This window comes from Microcaecilia unicolor, chromosome 1, assembly GCF_901765095.1.
Source record: "Microcaecilia unicolor chromosome 1, aMicUni1.1, whole genome shotgun sequence".
Classification (NCBI taxonomy): domain Eukaryota; kingdom Metazoa; phylum Chordata; class Amphibia; order Gymnophiona; family Siphonopidae; genus Microcaecilia; species Microcaecilia unicolor.
In genome coordinates this window covers 407,182,930-407,202,713 of record NC_044031.1, presented here as the reverse complement: position 1 = coordinate 407,202,713, position 19,784 = coordinate 407,182,930, and the positions used below count along the sequence as shown (strand labels likewise).

At 43.4% G+C, this 19,784-nt stretch overlaps 1 protein-coding gene across 1 annotated transcript in view; it reads right to left on the bottom strand.

The window, feature by feature from the left end:
- The window catches only part of GPLD1 (glycosylphosphatidylinositol specific phospholipase D1), a 172,542-nt gene that overhangs the window by 3,232 nt on the left and 149,526 nt on the right, over positions 1 to 19,784 (bottom strand). The window contains 3 exon segments of the mRNA XM_030185601.1: positions 10,148 to 10,198; positions 10,279 to 10,305; positions 12,274 to 12,434. Coding sequence (XP_030041461.1) covers positions 10,148 to 10,198; positions 10,279 to 10,305; positions 12,274 to 12,434 — 239 coding nt within the window.

Below are 19,784 nucleotides of genomic sequence, written 5' to 3'. Positions count from 1 at the left end.
AATGGCCTGATGATCCCATGAGAAAAAATGCCAGCTCAAAATTATTTTCATAGTAATGTTGGACTTGCAAACTTTGCATCTTTTTATTTTGCTGATGTTGTGAGGCCAAAAACATGCACTGAGGGCAAATAAATAGCAAAATTCATGCATTACGCCATGCCCTTGAGCAGCTACCCTTTTTCATATGGCAATCCCATGTTTTCACTTTGGATTTTTTTTTCCAATATGTCTTTTGGGTAGAGATTTGAATCAGGCTCTTAATTCTTTCCACACAACTCCTTCCTTGACCATAAGGTTGTGTGGCTTCAGTATGTTTATTTCCATGTTGAACATTGGGGGAGGGAGTGGAGGGAGGATAGAGGGGGGAATGGGCATTTGGGGACTGATAACAGGAGGAGGAGGGAAAAAATTCAAAAACTGTTCATTGTCGTGTTATTCTGTTAATTGTTCCAGTTTGTCATTGTTTACTGAGTGGCTGATGACAATACAGATATTTAAACATAATTCTTCCCATACTACTGATTATGATACTTATTTTTGAAGGATATGGACATCCCAAAATGCCCAAATGAAACATTCAAATCCTGATTTTGCAAAGGCAGAAAAGGGACATCCAACACTGCAGTATGTCCACGTAGCATAAGGGCGTGTTTTAGGTGGGACCAGGGAAAGCCCAAAATCAGGATCTGCAACAGTGAATACCAAACGGGCAGAAACGTCCAAGCCTAAAAAGGACGACATCCTAAGTTAGACCTGTTTCAGTCAAGTCCAGGGTACCAAAAGGTGCTCTGATTGAGCAGCTAAACACCGGAGGGATTAAAGTATGACCTCTCCTTAATACCCCCAATGGTTGCTGTCCCCATCTTTCTCCCCTGAAAGTGAAACTGAAAAGGAAAACTAGGCTGTATGGCAGCTGCAGGTATTATGGGCAATCTTACAGCAGGAAGCAAGTCTGAGGAGCAGCCTAGTGGTTAGTGTAGTGGTCTGTAAACGAAGGGACCCAGGTTCAAATCCCACCAATATTTTTTTTTATTGTGAACCCTCCAGGAACAGAAACACCTAAATATATAAGCCACCTGCAACGCTATTGAAGTGGTGTACATTCAGATACAGCAGATATAGCGAAGTTTCTTACCTGAAGCAGGTATTCTCCGAGGACAGCAGGCTGGATATTCTCATGTGTGGGTGACGTCACGTCAGCCCCGGAGGATTTTCAGTAAAAAATCTACAGAAGTCTCTTCTGGAGCGTTCCACCGTGCATGGCGCTCGAACCGTGCTTGCGCGCACGTAGTTTCCCGCCTGTCGTGCGGTCACGCTCCTCAGTTGAATCCAATAGTTTAACAGAAAAACAACTCCAAAGGGGAGGTGGGAGGGTTTGTGAGAATATGCTGTCCTCGAAGAATACCTGCTTCAGGTAGGAAACTTCGCTTTTTCCGAGGACAAGCAGGCTGATATTCTCATGTGTGGGGTATCCCTAGCCCCCAGGCTCACTCAAAACAATAACCATTGGTCAATTGTACCTCGCAACGGTGAGGACATAACAGAGATTGACCTGAAACAAGAAAACAGCTAACTGAGAGTGCAGCCTGGAACAGAATAAAAATGGGCCTAGGAGGGTTGGAGTTGGATTCTAAACCCCAAACATATTCTGCAGCACCGATTGCCCAAACCGACTGTCGCGTCGACTGTCCTGCTGAAGGCAGTAGTGAGATGTGAATGTGTGGACTGATGACCACGTCGCAGCCTTGCAGATCTCTTCAATAGTGGCTGACCTCAGATGAGCCACTGACGCAGCCATGGCTCTAACATTATGAGCCGTGACATGGCCCTCTAAAGTCAGCCCAGCTTGGGCATAAATGAAGGAAATGCAATCTGCTAGCCAATTAGATATGGTGCGTTTCCCGACAGCAACTCCCCTCTTGTTGGGGTTAAAAGAAATAAGCAACTGGGCGGACTGTCTGTGGGGGCTTGTCCGCTCCACGTAAAAGGCCAATGCTCTTTTGCAGTCCAAAGTGTGCAGCTTGCTTTCGCCTGGACGGGTATGAGGACGGGGAAAGAATGTTGGCAAGACAATCGACTGGTTCAGATGGAACTCCGACCCCACCTTCGGCAGGAACTTAGGGTGCGTGCGGAGGACTACTCTGTTATGATGAAATTTAAGATAAGGAGCATGACCCACTAGAGCCTGAAGCTCACTGACCCTACGAGCTGAAGTAACAGCCACCAAGAAAATGACCTTCCAGGTCAAGTACTTCAGATGGCAGGAATTCAGTGGCTCAAAAGGGGGTTTCATCAGCTGGGTCAGAACGACATTGAGATCCCATGACACTGGAGGAGGCTTGACAGGGGGCTTTGACAAAAGCAAACCTCTCATGAAGCGAACAAAGGCTGTCCAGAGATAGGCTGACCTTCTACACATTGATGATAAGCACTAATCGCACTAAGGTGCTCTCTTACTGAGTTGGTCTTGAGACCAGACTCTGATAAGTATAGAAGATATTCAAGCAGGGTCTGTGTAGGACAAGAAAAGGGATCTAGGGCCCTGCTGTCACACCAGACGGCAAACCTCTTCCATTTAAAGGAGTAACACCTTTCAGTGGAATCTTTCCTGGAAGCAAGCAAGACTCGGGAGACACCCTCAGAAAGACCCAAGGAGGCGAATTCTAAGCTCTCAACATCCAGGCCGTGAGAGCCAGAGACTGGAGGTTGGGATGTAGAAGCGCCCCCTCGTTCTGAGTAATGAGGGTTGGAAAACAGTCCAATCTCCACGGTTCTTCGGAAGATAACTCCAGAAGAAGAGGAAACCAGATCTGACGGGGCCAAAAGGGTGCTATCAGAATCATGGTCCCTCAGTCTTGCTTGAGTTTCAGCAAAGTCTTCCCCACCAGAGGTATGGGAGGATACGTGTATAGAAGGCCTGTCCCCCAATGAAGGAGAAAGGCATCCGACGCTAGCCTGCCGTGGGCCTGTAGTCTGGAACAGAACTGAGGGACCTTGTGATTGAGTTGAGTGGCTTCCTGGCTACAGCCATGTTCAGCAACCCACTCGTGAAGTTGCATTATCCTGCTCAACCTGTCGGCCAGACTGTTGTTTACGCCGGCTAGATAAATGGCTTGGAGAAACATGCCGTGTTGGGGAGCCCAAAGCCTCATCTGTACGGCTTCCTGACACAGAGGGCGAGATTCAGTACCCCCTTGCTTGTTGAGGTAGTACATCTCAACCTGATTGTCTATTTGACTTAGAATAATTTGTTTGGATAGCCGATCTCTGAAAGCCTTTAGAGCGTTCCAGATCGCTCGCAGCTCCAGGAGGTTGAGCTGACGACGTTTTCCTGAAGGGACCAAGCTCCTTAAGTATTAAGCCCATCTACATGCGCTCCCCACCCTAGGAGGGATGCATCCGTCGTCAGCACTTTTTGTGGCTGAGGAATTTGGAATGGGCGCCCCAAAACCAGATTGGATCGAATTGTCCACCACTGAAGGGAATTCTGAAAGTCGGTGGACAGCTGGATCACATCCTCTAGATTCCCTGTAGCTTGATACCACTGGGAAGCTAGGGTCCACTGAGCTGATCTCATGTGTAGATGTGCCATGGGAGTTACAGTGGGGGAAATAAGTATTTGATCCCTTGCTGATTTTGTAAGTTTGCCCACTGACAAAGACATGAGCAGCCCATAATTGAAGGGTAGGTTATTGGTAACAGTGAGAGATAGCACATCACAAATTAAATCCGGAAAATCACATTGTGGAAAGTATATGAATTTATTTGCATTCTGCAGAGGGAAATAAGTATTTGATCCCTCTGGCAAACAAGACCTAATACTTGGTGGCAAAACCCTTGTTGGCAAGCACAGCGGTCAGACGTCTTCTGTAGTTGATGATGAGGTTTGCACACATGTCAGGAGGAATTTTGGTCCACTCCTCTTTGCAGATCATCTCTAAATCATTAAGAGTTCTGGGCTGTCGCTTGGCAACTCGCAGCTTCAGCTCCCTCCATAAGTTTTCAATGGGATTAAGGTCTGGTGACTGGCTAGGCCACTCCATGACCCTAATGTGCTTCTTCCTGAGCCACTCCTTTGTTGCCTTGGCTGTATGTTTTGGGTCATTGTCGTGCTGGAAGACCCAGCCACGACCCATTTTTAAGGCCCTGGCGGAGGGAAGGAGGTTGTCACTCAGAATTGTACGGTACATGGCCCCATCCATTCTCCCATTGATGCGGTGAAGTAGTCCTGTGCCCTTAGCAGAGAAACACCCCCAAAACATAACATTTCCGCCTCCATGCTTGACAGTGGGGACGGTGTTCTTTGGGTCATAGGCAGCATTTCTCTTCCTCCAAACACGGCGAGTTGAGTTCATGCCAAAGAGCTCAATTTTTGTCTCATCTGACCACAGCACCTTCTCCCAATCACTCTCGGCATCATCCAGGTGTTCACTGGCAAACTTCAGACGGGCCGTCACATGTGCCTTCCGGAGCAGGGGGACCTTGCGGGCACTGCAGGATTGCAAACCGTTATGTCGTAATGTGTTACCAATGGTTTTCGTGGTGACAGTGGTCCCAGCTGCCTTGAGATCATTGACAAGTTCCCCCCTTGTAGTTGTAGGCTGATTTCTAACCTTCCTCATGATCAAGTATACCCCACGAGGTGAGATTTTGCGTGGAGCCCCAGATCTTTGTCGATTGACAGTCATTTTGTACTTCTTCCATTTTCTTACTATGGCACCAACAGTTGTCTCCTTCTCGCCCAGCGTCTTACTGATGGTTTTGTAGCCCATTCCAGCCTTGTGCAGGTGTATGATCTTGTCCCTGACATCCTTAGACAGCTCCTTGCTCTTGGCCATTTTGTAGAGGTTAGAGTCTGACTGATTCACTGAGTCTGTGGACAGGTGTCTTTCATACAGGTGACCATTGCCGACAGCTGTCTGTCATGCAGGTAACGAGTTGATTTGGAGCATCTACCTGGTCTGTAGGGGCCAGATCTCTTACTGGTTGGTGGGGGATCAAATACTTATTTCCCTCTGCAGAATGCAAATAAATTCATATACTTTCCACAATGTGATTTCCCGGATTTAATTTGTGATGTGCTATCTCTCACTGTTACCAATAACCTACCCTTCAATTATGGGCTGCTCATGTCTTTGTCAGTGGGCAAACTTACAAAATCAGCAAGGGATCAAATACTTATTTCCCCCACTGTACGTGAACTGTGGAAGCCATGTGCCCCAGAAGTCTCAACATCTGCTGAGCTGTGATCTGCTGAGACGCTTGAACCCTGGAGACCAGAGACAGAAGATTGTCTGCTCTTGGCTCGGGAAGATAGACACAAGCTGTCTTCGTGCACAACAGAGCCCCTATGAATTCCAATTTTTGAACTGGGCTGAGATGGGACTTTGGGTAATTGATTACAAACCCTAGTAGCTCCAGCACTTGATTAGTCATCCGCATGGACTGTAAAGCTCCTGCCTGGGAGGTGCTCTTCACCAGCCAATCGTCAAGATAAGGGAACACATGAACTCCCAGTCTGTGTAGAGACACTGCAATGACTGCCAGGCACTTGGTAAATACCCTGGGCGCAGGCCAAGCCAAAGGGCAGCACACAGTACTGAAAGTGCTGCGTTCCCAGCCGAAACCGCAGATATTTTCTGTGAGCTGGAAGTATCGAAATGTGAGTGTAAGCATCCTTTAAGTCCAGAGAGCATAGCCAATCGTTTTCCTGAATCATGGGAAGAAGGGTGCCCCTATCACATTAAATTTATCTTCATCTTATTATGTATGTACTAAATCCCCTTTGTGGCGTCTGAATGCGAATCTTTTATCTGATGAAGAAACTAAATTACGGATCAATAACTTTATTTCTGAGTTTTTTTTCGAAATAACTCAGATAACACACTTCCCCCTCTTACCATATGGGAAACCTTTAAGGCCACATTAAGAGGTGAAATGATTTCTATCGCAGCGTTTAAAAGAAAAGAACAAAATGCTTTACTTGAAAGTTTAGGAAAACAAATTAAAGAATGCGAGGGCAACCTTCTTTCTACACAAGACAGGCAATTCCTAACTGAACTATACCAGCTTAAGTATCAATATAACAAAATAGCTAGTGAATTAGCCACACAGGAAATTTCTCATACCAAATCACATTACTACAATGGAGATAACAAAAGTGGTAAGATACTAGCAAATTATCTTAAATGTAAAAGAATCAAAGTTCAAATTCCATCAGTTAAAAACAACAAAAATAAAGTTGTCACATCGGCAGCTGACATATTGAAATCGTTCCACCAATTTTACAACACTTTATATACATCTGAGACAGATGAAGACTCAGTGGCGTACAAAGGGGGGGGGGGGGGGGGTGCGGCCTGCCCCGGGTGCACGCCGCTGGAGGGGTGCCACGTGCCGGTCAGCTTTGTTGTTTCCATGCTCCCTCTGCCCCGGAACAGGTTACTTCCTGTTCCGGGGCAGAGGGAGCATGGAAACAACAAAGCTGACCGGCGTGCGGCACCCCCCCCCCCCCCCCCCAGCGGCGTGCACCCGGGGGGGGTTCTTTCGCCGGGGTGGGGGGGTGATGAGGGGGTTCACGCTGCACCGGGGGGGGGCAGGGCACATCAGCGACCGCCCCGGGTGTCAGCACCCCTAGGAACGCCACTGTGAAGACTCTACAAAAATAGAGAGTTTCCTTGTTCATCTTAAACACCTGCAATGGTCTGCTTCAGACAACAAAATTCTTTTAAAAACATACGATATAGAAGATTTTCTTCAAGCACTCAAAGATCTTCCCTCCCACAAAGCACCTGGCCCCGATGGCATTCCTATTGAATTTTATAAAATTTTCCAAAGCTCTCTTTCTACAATTCTTATACAGTTATTCAATGTACTGGACCCTCTCAAACGTCTCAACTAGTAGATTCACAGAAGCTGTTATCTCAGTTATACCTAAACCCAATAAAGATCCTCAATTAATACAGAATTATAGACCCATTTCCCTCCTCAACTCAGATTATAAAATTTACGCAAAAATGCTAGCTAACAGAATGAAGAAAGTAATTAGTAGGAGTTATATCTCCAACTCAAATAGGCTTTATGCCAAATAGATTAATATCAAATAATTCCAGGCTATTTTTCCAACTATCACACGTTGCCAAGTCCCAGGATTATCCCATTATAGCTATGTCTTTGGATGCAGAAAATGCCTTTGATAGGGTAGAATGGCACTATCAATTCCTAGTTCTTGATTAGTTCGGTGCCTCACCAATCTTTATAAATAAAATTAAAGTCCTCTACGCTCAGCCTACAGCTAAAATAATTGCCAATAATCATTTGTCAGACACTGTGTCTTTACAGAGAGGCACGCGGCAAGGATGCCCCTTGTCTCCTTATTTAGTCAATTGGGCATTAGAACCACTTCTCCTTGCCATTAACTTCCATGCTGCAATAACAGGAATCACTTATCAAAATGGACAATTTAAAATCTCCGCTTATGCAGATGATATACTACTATACATTTCTAATCCTACGACTTCTCTCCCCCCGCTTTTTTCTCTCATACAATCCTTTTCATTTTTTTCTGGATACAAAATTAATCTAAAACAGAAGTCCTACCGCTAAATATACATGCAGTACCCAGCCTAATTCAACCGTATAATCTCACATGGTCTTCTAAAGAGCTTAGATATCTTAGTATTGATTTACATTATACAATACAAGACACTAACATATAGTCAAATTTCTCAAGGATCTTCTTTTGCAATGGCATCCTTTACACATCTCATGGTGGGGAAGGATTGAAACCATTAAAATGATGATCTCTCCCAAAATAAACTTTATACTGTCTGATTCCAGTCCTTGTCCAATCCTCATTTTATAAACAAATTGATAAACTTCTGGCTACTTTTCTCTGGAAATCCAAAATTCCTAGAATACATAGAGCAGGGGCATAGCCAGACTTCGGTGGGAAGGGGGGTCCAAAGCTCGAGGTGAGGGGGAACATTTTAGCCACCCCCCCCCCGCCACCGCCACCAACAACAACATTGACCCCTCCTGCCGATGACCCTCTCGACCCCCCCTCCCGCCACCAACCCTCCCCCGCCATCGCCTACCTTTGCTGGCGGAGGACCCCAACCCCCGCCAGCTGAGGTCCTCTTCTTCTTTCGTTCTGTTTCTGAGTCTGACGTCCTGAGGGTCGAGAGGGTCGTCGGCAGGGGGGTTCAGGGCCAAATCTACGGGGGCCCAGGCCCCCATGGCTGCACGCACCTACGCCCCTGACATAGAGGGGCATTTTCAAATGTGGACGACCATCTCTAAGGGCGCCCAACTATAAGGCTGGTGCCGCGAAGGGGCGGGGCACTGCGTATTATCGAAACAAGATGGATGTCCATCTTTCGTTTCGATAATACGGTAGGGGATGCCCAAATCTTGACATTTAGGTTGACCTTAGAAATGGTCGTCCTCGGTTTTCGGCAATAATGGAAACCAAAGACGTCTATCTTAAAAAAACGTCCAAATCCAAGCCCTTTGGTCATGAGAGGAGCCAGCATTTGTAGTGCACTGCTGCCCCCTCACATGCCAGGACACCAACCGGGCACCCATGGGGCACTGCAGTGGACTTCACAAATTGCTCCCAGGTTTATAGCTCCCTTAACTTGGGTGCTGAACCTCCCCCCCCCCCCCCCAGGTCTGCCTGCCTGAAGTACACTGCACCCACTACAACTGCTCCAGGGACTTGTATACTGCTGCGATGGACCTGAGTATGGCATTTGAGGCTGGCATAGAGGCTGGCAAAAAAGTATTTTTAAACTTTTTTTTATGGTGGGCAGGGGTTAGTGACCACTGGGGGGAGTAAGGGGAGGTCATCCCCGATTCCCTCTGGTGGTAATCTAGTCAGTTCGGGCACCTTTTTGAGGCTTGGTCGTGAAAAGAAATGGACCAAGTAAAGTCGGCCAAGTGCTCGTCAGGGACACCCTTCTTTTTTCTATTATCGGCCGAGGACGACCATCTCCTAATCACGCCCCAGTCCCGCCTTCACTACCCTGCCGACACGCCCCCGTGAACTTTGGTCGTCCTCGCGATGGAAAGCAGTCGAGGGTGTCCAAAAATTGACTTTTGATTATGCCGATTTGGACGACCTTGCAAAAAGGATGCCCATCTCCCGATTTGTGTCAAAAGATGGGCGTCCTTTTCTTTCAAAAATAAGCGTGATAGTAACGTAGTATATGACGGCAGAGAAAGACCTGTACGGTCCATCCAGTCTGCCCAACAAGATAAACTCATATGTGCTACTTTATGTGTATACCTGACTGATTTGTATCTGCCATTTTCAGGGCACAGACTGTAGAAGTCTGCCCAGCACTAGCCCTGCCTCTCAACCACTAGCCCAACCTCCCCCCACTGGCTCTGCCACCCAATCTCCGCTAAGCATTTTTCCCCGATTTATTATACCACCAGCTCTGCCACCCAATCTCCGCTAAGCTTCTGAGGATCCATTCCTTCTGAACAGGATTCCTTTATGTTTATCCCACGCATTTTTGAATTCCGTTACCGTTTTCATCTCCACCGCCTCCCGCAGGAGGGCATTCCAAGTATCCACCACTCTCTCCATGAAAAAATACTTCCTGACATTTTTCTGGAGTCTGCCTCCCTTCAATCTCATTTCATGTCCTCTAGTTCTACCGCCTTCCTATCTACGGAAAAGGTTTATTTGTGGATTAATACCTTTCAAATATTTGAACGTCTGTATCATATCACCCGTTTCTCCTTTCCTCCAGGGTATACATGTTCAGGTCAGCAAGTCTTTCCTCATACGTCTTGTAACGCAAATCCCATACTATTTTTGTAGCTTTTCTTTGCACCGCTTCAATTCTTTTTACATCCTTAGCAAGATACAGCCTCCAAAACTGAACACAATACTCCAGGTGGGGCCTCACCAACGACTTATACAGGGACATCAACACCTCCTTTCTTCTGCTGGTCACACCTCTCTCTATACAGCCTAGCATAGTGTGATGCCTTATCCTATGCATAATCTTTGTATTGTATTTTATAGCATATATTTAGTTGTTGGTTTATATATTTTGTTCTTTATGAAAATTCAATAAAAATTTCTGGGAAAAAAAATAAATGACCAGTAAAGATTTAAAAAATAATTGTTTACCTTTTGTCCTGATTTTACAGTGATAACATTGCTTCCAAATCTGGACTTGTCCTATAAAAATAATAGTGATTATTACTAGTGAAGAGTTAATTACCTTAAAAAAAGATATGGTAACAAAGTCAGGTACTTACTTCAGGTGAAATTAGTACATATTGTGCCTACAAGAAAATAGACATGGTGGAGAAGGATTATTGCTGCATTGAACTCAGCTGAAGCTACTATATAGACCCAATTCAGCACATTTTAAAATGAATTAACAAATAAATAGATATAGATAGATAGATATATAATATATATTATAACAAAAAACTACCTGATCTGGTTACAAAGCAATACTGATCCATAATCTATATCCTACCTCCATCTTCTTGACTTACTAAGGGCGTCTTTTACTACGGCGCGCTCATGTTTTTAGCACACGCTAAAATTGTGGGTGCACAAAATGTTAGAGACCCCATGGGCGTCTCTAACGTTTAGCGCGCCCACAATTTTAGCGTGCGCTAAAAACGTAAGCACACCTTAGTAAAAGACTCTCTAAAATAGGAATTTAAAACCTTTTAAACAATTTGAGACCATCTGGGTTACCGGTATGCTGTGGCAGTGAAGATATGCTGAGAAATAGGACTGGCTTTCTCTAGTCTACAGAATGTCTTCCTGCTGAGTTCTCAGTCTTCATTTTGCATATCTATGCTGCTGCATCCTGGCTATAAACCAATCAGTCATTTTCAACTCACCAAGCCCAGCAGCATCTCTTTAAAAACAAGACTTGCAGAGAGATTAATTTCTATGATTATGAGAGAGGATTTTTGGACAAATAGAGAAGTGGAGGAGTAGCTTAATGGTTAGTGCAGTGGACCAAGAACCTGGGGAACTGGGTTCAATTCCTACTGCAGGAGCTCCTTGTGACTCAGGGCAAGTCACTTAACCCTCCATTGCCCCAGGTACAAAATAAGTAACTGTATATAATCTGTAAACCACAGTGATTGCAACCACAGAAAGGCAGTATATCAAATCCTATCCCATCCCCTTAAAGACTCCAGAAGGAAGTCAAAAGCCCTCAAGGATGGAACAAGCAGAATGAAACACAGTTACGTTGCAGACTACTTTCCACAGTCTATATGATTTGTAAAAAGCTTCTTGAATGTGAATTATTTAAAGAAATGTTAGAACATAATCATGTAAGAAAACAGAATACCTAGTTTATTGGGTTATGGCAACATTACATTATGGAGGTTATTTTAGAATGGCTGCACCCCATGTACAAATTTTGAGAACTTAGGGGTCCATTTACTAAGGTGCATTAACAGATTTAGCATATGCAAATGAATTAGTGTGTGCTAAGTGCCATGCAGCCTATAGGTATACAATCAGAGTGCACACTAATCTTTAGCATGCCATTAGTGCACCTTGGTAAAATGACCCCTTGGAATGCTACATTTGACTGAAAATGGGCATAAATTTAGGTTTGTTTGGGTTTTTTTAAATAGTGGTCCAAATACTAAACATATATTTCCAAGTTGCATGGACTACTCATATATTTGAAAACATTTCCCTATCTACTTCTATACCTCCTGTAAGGCAGCAATTTACTTATTTCAGCCAGGTATATAGAACAGTGATTAAGGGGGACAGTTGTGCTTAACCATAAAAATGTAAAAAAATTGCCTTTAGGAGTCCAGCTTTTTAACTGACTCCTCCTATATGTGGAATTCTGCAAAATATAGTGCTTATACATGTAAGCGTTGGTACCTACATGTGTATGTAGTGAAAATCACCACCTATACATGCAAGCACCAGTGCTTAGGCTTTCTACATGTGCAGCAGAAGCAAGCCTTTTTAGAAAAAGACATGTTCAGGAAAATACGCATGTAACATACAAATTGGGCAGGGAAGAAACACAATAGGCTCCACATTCAGCAAGCCGTTTGTAATTGTGAACATTTCATTTCTGGCCTAGACGCTTAGGCAAACTTGGGTTTTCTATATCTGAAGAAGATGCCTGTAAAATCACACAGTTCAAATATTACACTATTTTTTTTTGTATGTGTTGGTTACTACAAAGACTTCCTGTGTTGTGTACTAGATGTTGTTGGCTGAACGGTAGGACAGCAGTAGTAGTCTCTTACCCAGTCCTCTGGACAAGGGGATATCCAGGATTTACAGGTGTTCGTCATCTGACCTGAAATGGTTTTGTTTCCATTGAATATGTAAACCTGGCCAGCCTCGGCTCCATACAGGACAGATGTGATGTCATCGCTTCTCAAGGGTGATGACACAATTATTTCATCTTCAGGTTTTCAGCATAAGGACAAATCATAGGAAGGTAAAATGAATTATAGTAAAACTCTGGAGCATTGGTGTGTTTGTTTATCCTAGTAGTAGCATTGTAGGTAACACAGGGTCCTTTTACTAAACTGCGGTAAAAAGTGGCCTTAGTGTGCCATTACGTGGGTCTTACCCACATTCTAAGGCAACTTTTGCCGCAGCCATAAAAACCCTGATTTCCTATTTGTTTGCATTAATGGCCATATGCTAATGTTGCCATTAATGTGCAGCCATTTTTAAAAATGAAAGCAGGAGCACCTACCACCTCTTATCTTGTAGACAGCAAGGGCTCCAGTGTTATCTATGTGCTAGCCCTTTAACATACAATAACATAAATGTGCTAACTGGTTAGCACAGATCACCCACTCTCTTCCCCTAATACCCCCTCAAAAAAATGTAAGAAAAAATTTTAGTCAAAAAACAACAAGGCAGTTGGTCCGCCAAATCCAATATGGAAGATAAAACAATGAGGCAGACCCTGTAAAAAAACAGTATCTTTATTAGTAGATTAAAAGCTCCCAGATATTCAACATAAAATGCCCGACATGGCCATGTTTCACCAATACAAAAATGGCTGTGGAGACCCCCCTGGGAACACCCGAATCAAGATGGCGTCAGAAACGGTTGTCGGATCTCGGAGTTCCTGAGACCCAATAGTGATCGAGAGAGAGAATTTCTATCCCCAACTTTTAGATGGGGAAAAGAAAGGGGAAAACGCAGGCTCCTACCTCCACGGCACCAGCGTTGACCCCAACCTCTTGTCAAGCGACACTGGAGAGTTACGGAATCGGGACCCCTGGCGTGCAGGTATCTACTTCGACAGGCTCGCCCCTTCATGGAGCAGAGTGCAGTGTAGAGGGAGCGATGCTGAGCCCCCCACCCTCACCGCTTCTCCACAACCCGGAAGCATAGTAGTGCCGGCGGGACCACAGCAGCTAGAAGCTATGTTTGTGGAAGGAGGACCCTCGAGCACTTCAACTCCGGGGAAGGAAACAACAAACCAGGGACAAACGCTGGTTGAGGTCCCTGCTTCCCGTGGATTTACTTCTGAGAGTGGTGGAGGATTGAAAAGACCTATTCAGGTGACAATGAATTCATTATGGGACGCAATCCAGGAGGTAAATAACACTTTACTTTAAATGAATCTTTCCATAAAAGGTGAAATTATGGAACTGAAGCAAACTAGTCAGAATTTGTTTATAAAAGTTCAGGAACAAAATGAAAAAATGTTGAAGATGGAAAATGAGGTTAAACAATTGCAAAACCTAACAGTGACTTTGGTTAAAGAAAAAGAAACTCAGGAAAGAAAGATGGAATACCTGGAAAATAATGGGCGGAAGAATAACCTGAGGCTATTGAATTTTCCTAAATCCCCTTTAATTACAGCAATAGATATGCTTAAAAAATATTTTAGTGATTGTAAGAAATATAAAGTGGAAAGAGTTGAAAAGTTCACAGCAGCAGGAAGTGCTGACAGTGATTAATGCAACCTCCCCCATGTCTTGAGAGAGAAAGAATGTGCTGAAATATGAAGCAAAACGGGCAAGGCGCCTGACTGTCTGTAAGAAAAGAAAAAGGAATGATAAGGGAAAACAGATGTAGCATATGTTCTGCTTTAAATTAAGGATTTATGGTATGGTACAGCCTGCATACAGCATGCACGTGATGTCAGGAGAAGATTATTCATAAAACAGTATATAAGCAGGGTAGAACAAAGAGGTAGCAAGCATTCTGATTTCTTTGCCTGTATATAGCATTCTGATTTCTTTGCTGTATATTGCTTGTTTGTGTAGATATGCTTCCAGTGCAGAAATGCTTCCTGAATACCCAATTGATGGTATTCAGTAAAATTGTAAACTAAAAAAGTGAATAAACTTTTTATATTAAATAGGAAATTCGTCTGGCCTTTTCTACAAAAGTGGCGACCGCGGCAGGACAGAAGATTTATGCCGCACACGGAAAAGAGAAGGCGAGACGAATGACAAATTAAGTGTTTGTTGTTAACGAAGTTTTTTACAGGATTTTGAGAGCAAGCGTTGTTTAAGCCTGATTTCTGTGCACCACGGAAGTGGGAGTGATCAACCTACTGAAGTGGACATACGGGCGACGACTCCTGGGCTTGCTAAAAAGAAACGAGAAGACGCGTGAGTAAGCTTACATTGTGGACTTATTAGTGGTATATTTGTTTAGCTTTGTAGTTTTCTTTTTTGTATATTTTCTTTGTTTAGGTGCATTAGTATATTTTTGTAGGTTGTGGCTTTATAGGAGAAATTTTAATAGTCAGAATAAAATGGAAGGGAAAGGGGCAGATAAGAAAGAAAAGCCCCCTGTATATACTTTGTATTTAGATTTAGATAGTTCAAAAAAATGTACCCCTTTGCAGCATGTCATACAATTATTCCCGTTAGAAAAAAAACAGATTGAAGAAACACATGAGAAATGGGTCAAATATGATGCAAAAGATTCTTTTTTGAGCTGGTCTCAGTATGGATCGTTTGATCGTCCAAAATTATTATCTCTCCTGAAATACATACAAGAACATAAAAGTAAGCAGAAAAGTTTAGAGAAGCATCTTACAATTTGGAATTTATTTTCTGTAGCAGCAGATCTTTTTCATGCTGATGTAGATAGGATACAACAAGAGGCAGAAATGTATAAAAGAAATAATCCCCCGTCGTATGAATCTAGCAGGGACACGTTGTGCCCCATAAGGGCGACTGATAAAATGAAGGAATCAAAGCCAAAGCGCCCTGTGCCATGCGCTGGGTATTCGGCTCTTGATGACCCCCCCAGTGATTCAGAAAGTGAAAAGGGAGGGGATAATGAGGACAGTGATGTGGGGACTAGGGAACAGAAAAAGGAGGAAAAACGGGTGAGACAGAAAGAAAAAGGAAAGTTTAATATAGATTCAGGTACTTACCCTGATTTGAAAACTCTAATTACATCAGAACAATATGACCTAGCCACACAATTTGAAATTGAGGGACGACTGCGGATGTATTCCGAGCCTCCCATGACCATGTCAACCCCAACTCATAAGCGAACAAAAACTATGCCAACATCTTTAACCCCAGGGCCCCCCAGGCCAATTTTTCGAGGCATGCATGTGGCTGCAGAACTTATGAGACTGAATAGTACTAAATATGGTGAGGAATGGTGGGGGGCTACTAGACACTTGTTAAATGTAAAACGGCTCCCCTTGCCGTGCGATGAAAATGGTCCTAGTACACATGAGGACATTCAGGAATTATTAAAGGCTGTCCACAAAAATTGCCCGGGTATAGGGAATGGAACATTTGTAAAAGAGGGATTGGAATTCTGGGATAATTGGTTCCACAAAATAAAACGTGATTTGGAAGAAGAACAAAAGCAGGAAGTCTGTGGGGCATTGGCCTCCAGCTTCAGTGAACAGGTCATGCCAGTTATGACACGGGTGGACGCGGCTGGCAATCGAATACAACATTACAAACCATACACCCCCGTAGATGTTACAACTTTAGTTGCAAAAATTCCCAGTATAGTGAAAGGAGCTCGTATGTGGTTAGATGGGATAGAACAGGCAACTGCAGGGACTCAATTGACTATTGGAGATTTTAAAGCCCTGTGTGCAGCGTCAGGTATTAGTATTTCTCAACTGGCAGTGCAGTGTGGATATCAGCGTCTGCCGTCACATACTGCAGATGGGGATGTATATGTAGGGAATATTAAGGCTGCTCTTTCTGCAGCTCTGCATGTGATGTATCCAACCCCGATTGATTTTTCAGCCATAACGGCAAATAAATGGGATCCTAAAACTGATTTTTCGGCGCATTTGACAAAATGTATAAATTTGTATAAGGCTCAAACAGGGCAAGATGCGGATGTGGACCATAATGTAGCAGTATTTTTACACCTATTCATGTCCACACTGCCTGATAATATGCGTAAGAATTTAGACGCTGTCATTGCCCTGTCCTCAAAGCCGTGGCCAGAAATAAGAGAGACGTTGATGCATTTTAGTAATGTGCATCGTAAACTGATAGAGACCCCACAGAAAGAACAGGCTAAATTAACTTCTAAGTTAATGACTATGCAGTTAAAGGATTTGGAAAGCAAGGAACAGGATAGAAACAAAAAACAGGAAACAATGGTAATGCCCTCTGCCTCACCTCCACAGGTCATTTACTATGTACAACCGGGATATAGCCGGCCATACCAACCAAGGGGACGAGGCATGGTTAGAGGAAGGGGTAGAGGTCGAGGGATGCAAGGATCAGGACTATCACCTAACAGGAGGGCGCATGTACAATGTTGGGGATGTCAGCAATATGGTCATTATGCTTCAGAATGTTATCAGAATACAGGAATGCCCCAAGTACAAATGCAGACGCAGCAAGGATTAATGCCACAAGTAGTAGGAATACCTGTGAGTGCCCCGCAGACTGCAATACAGCAGCCGGCAACGCAATCACAGGGACCAGGGGCTGCAGTACAGGGACAAGGCACTATAAATGCCTTTCCAACTTGGCAGAATATTCCAGACCAATGCTATTGACTGGAAGCGGACGACCCGTGTCAGGAAGAGGGAATGATTTTCAGATTAGACACAAGGGAACCCTTTATTACATTGACAATTGGCAAATATGGAACTCCTGTGAGATTTTTGATAGATACAGGGGCGAGTACCTCTGTGTTATGTGCAAAACCACAGGGAGTTAAGCTTTCAAATCAGTATAGAACAACAGTGGGATTTATGGGGATAGAACAAAGAAAAAGGCTAACGGAGCCGACTCTGGTGCGCCTGGAATGCCAACCGCACGGTTCAAGGGAGGCTGTGGTACCCTTCTTAGTGGCACCTGATTGCCCAGTAAATTTGTGTGGTAGAGACTTGTTGTCTCAATTAGGACTTTGCTTAGATTTTGGAGATAAAGAAATACCAAGTTTGCTCACTATGGTCCAACAGTTGAATAATGAAAATAAAGTAAAGGTTATGGAAGAATTACCGCAACATATTTGGAGTACAAGTGAGTCACCATATGGACTAGCCGTAAATGCAAAACCCCACAAGATAGAATTAATAGAAGGGGCACAGGGGCCGAAGCAAGACCCTTACCCCATACGACCTAAATTAGTATCCAAAACCCTGGAACACATTGGTAAATTATTGAAATGTGGTATTATTGAACCTTCAGTATCCCCGTACAATACCCCATTGTTTCCGGTTCCAAAAGGGGAAAACAATGTAAGGATAGTACATGATTTAAGAGAGCTAAATGAGGTTACAAAAAATCAATTTCCAATTTGTGCGAACCCCGCTACTCTTTTGCATACCCAGAATATATATGCGCACAACACTGTCATTGATTTGTCTAATGCATTCTTTTCAATACCTCTTCATCCAGAGTCTAGGGATTTGACGTCATTTATAGTACAGAATGAGGCATACAGGTGGACTAGGATGCCGCAAGGCTTTACTGATAGTCCATCGGTATTCTCAAAACAACTAATGATGGATTTAAAGGATTTCAGGAGTCAATTGCCTGACACGGTGTCATTGTTTGTCTATGTAGATGATATTCTACTGTCTGCTGAGACTGAAGCAGAATGCCTGGAATGGACTAGAAAATTATTTTTGTTATTAGGAGAGTTAGGATATAAATGTAACAAGGAGAAATGTGTTGTAGCTCAGTCTACTGTCACCTTTTTAGGACAAAATGTTTCAGCAGAACATAAGGTCATTATACCGGAAGTTATATCTATTTTAAATGAAACCCCGGTACCGCAAACAGTTACCCAGTTACGTGCTGTTTTGGGAATGTTAAATTACTGCAGACAATGGATACCAAATTATACACAAAAAGTAATGAGACTTTATAAACATTTGAAACTGCCCGCAGCTACACCAAAGAATACACTAATTGTGTTGGAAGAACAGGATAAGATAGTACTGGCTAAGATTGTGAGGGATTTGTTATCCCCAGGACCTTTAGCAGTAATAGATATACAATCACCTGTGCATCTGTGGGTAAAAGACATGGGAAACAGTTGGGCAGCTATGATTAATCAAAATAATGAGGTAAATACACCAGTAGCTTTTTTATCAGGCTCTTTTAATCATGTGGAAAAGGGAATGAAAGAAATACCAAAGTTACTGACAGCTATTGTGGCAGCAGTAGGCAAATGGAGAGCACAAATGCCTTTTGTTCCTATTGTAATACATACCAACCACACGATTAAACGCTGTTGAGCCCTAGCCAGACGGCATTGACAGCCACTAGATTTGAAAAATATCAAGCAGTACTTTTAGGACAAGATATAAGAATAATACCATTAACTAAAGAACAGAGAAATAAGATAGATCTGCTTTTTCCTGTCGATCTAGAGGGTGAGATCGATACTATAAAAATCCCTACATTTCACTGTCTTACTTTTGAACCCTTATCTGATGGGTTGATATGGTTTACAGATGGAGCTTGTGAAAGGACTGTTGCAGGCTTTGCCTGCGTGCAGGTAGATGAGAATCTAAGAAAGATAATGCAAGTACAATATAAAACCCCTCCTGACCATACTGCACAGCATGCTGAACTTTTGGCCGTTATTACGGCCTTACAACAAACTGATATGACTCAAAATGTCACCATATATACTGATAGTGGTTACGTTGCAAGTTCACTACAGTATCATATATTAAAATGGCAGCGTAGGGGGATGATAACCAGTGCAGGTAAAAATTTACAACATTACACATATTGGAATTTGCTGTTTGAAATTTTGGCAAGAAGGGAACGAGAAGGTAGGAAAACGGCAGTTGTGTGGACCCCGGCCCACACTGAAAGGCCAACCTTTGAGGCATTAGGTAATGCAATGGCTGATGCAGCAGCAACGGAGGTGGTTAAGCAAAGTGAAAAGATTTTGTATAATACTAGACAGACACAGGAAGGGCCACTTACGAATGTAGATAAGATTGAAATGTGGCAGCCAGAGGGACAGGAAAGTGAAAAATGGTTAAAGAAGGGATGTATGCAATTGGGAAGTGAATGGTTTAATGAGGAAGAAGGATTACCTTGCATGCCAATGAGCCAGGCGATTAAGGTATTGACTGGGTGGCATGCAACCATGCATTGGAACAGGGAAACAATGAAACAACAATTTGAGCAAAGATTTTGGACTTTGAAAATTGATAACTTGATTCAACAGGTTGTGCAAAATTGCATGGTATGCAATATTAACATACCTAAACGAGGTCCTAAAATATCGCCTGGGACACTTCCAATACCAGAAGGCCCAGCAAAAGAATGGTATATTGATTTCACTGATATGATTGTTCCAGTGC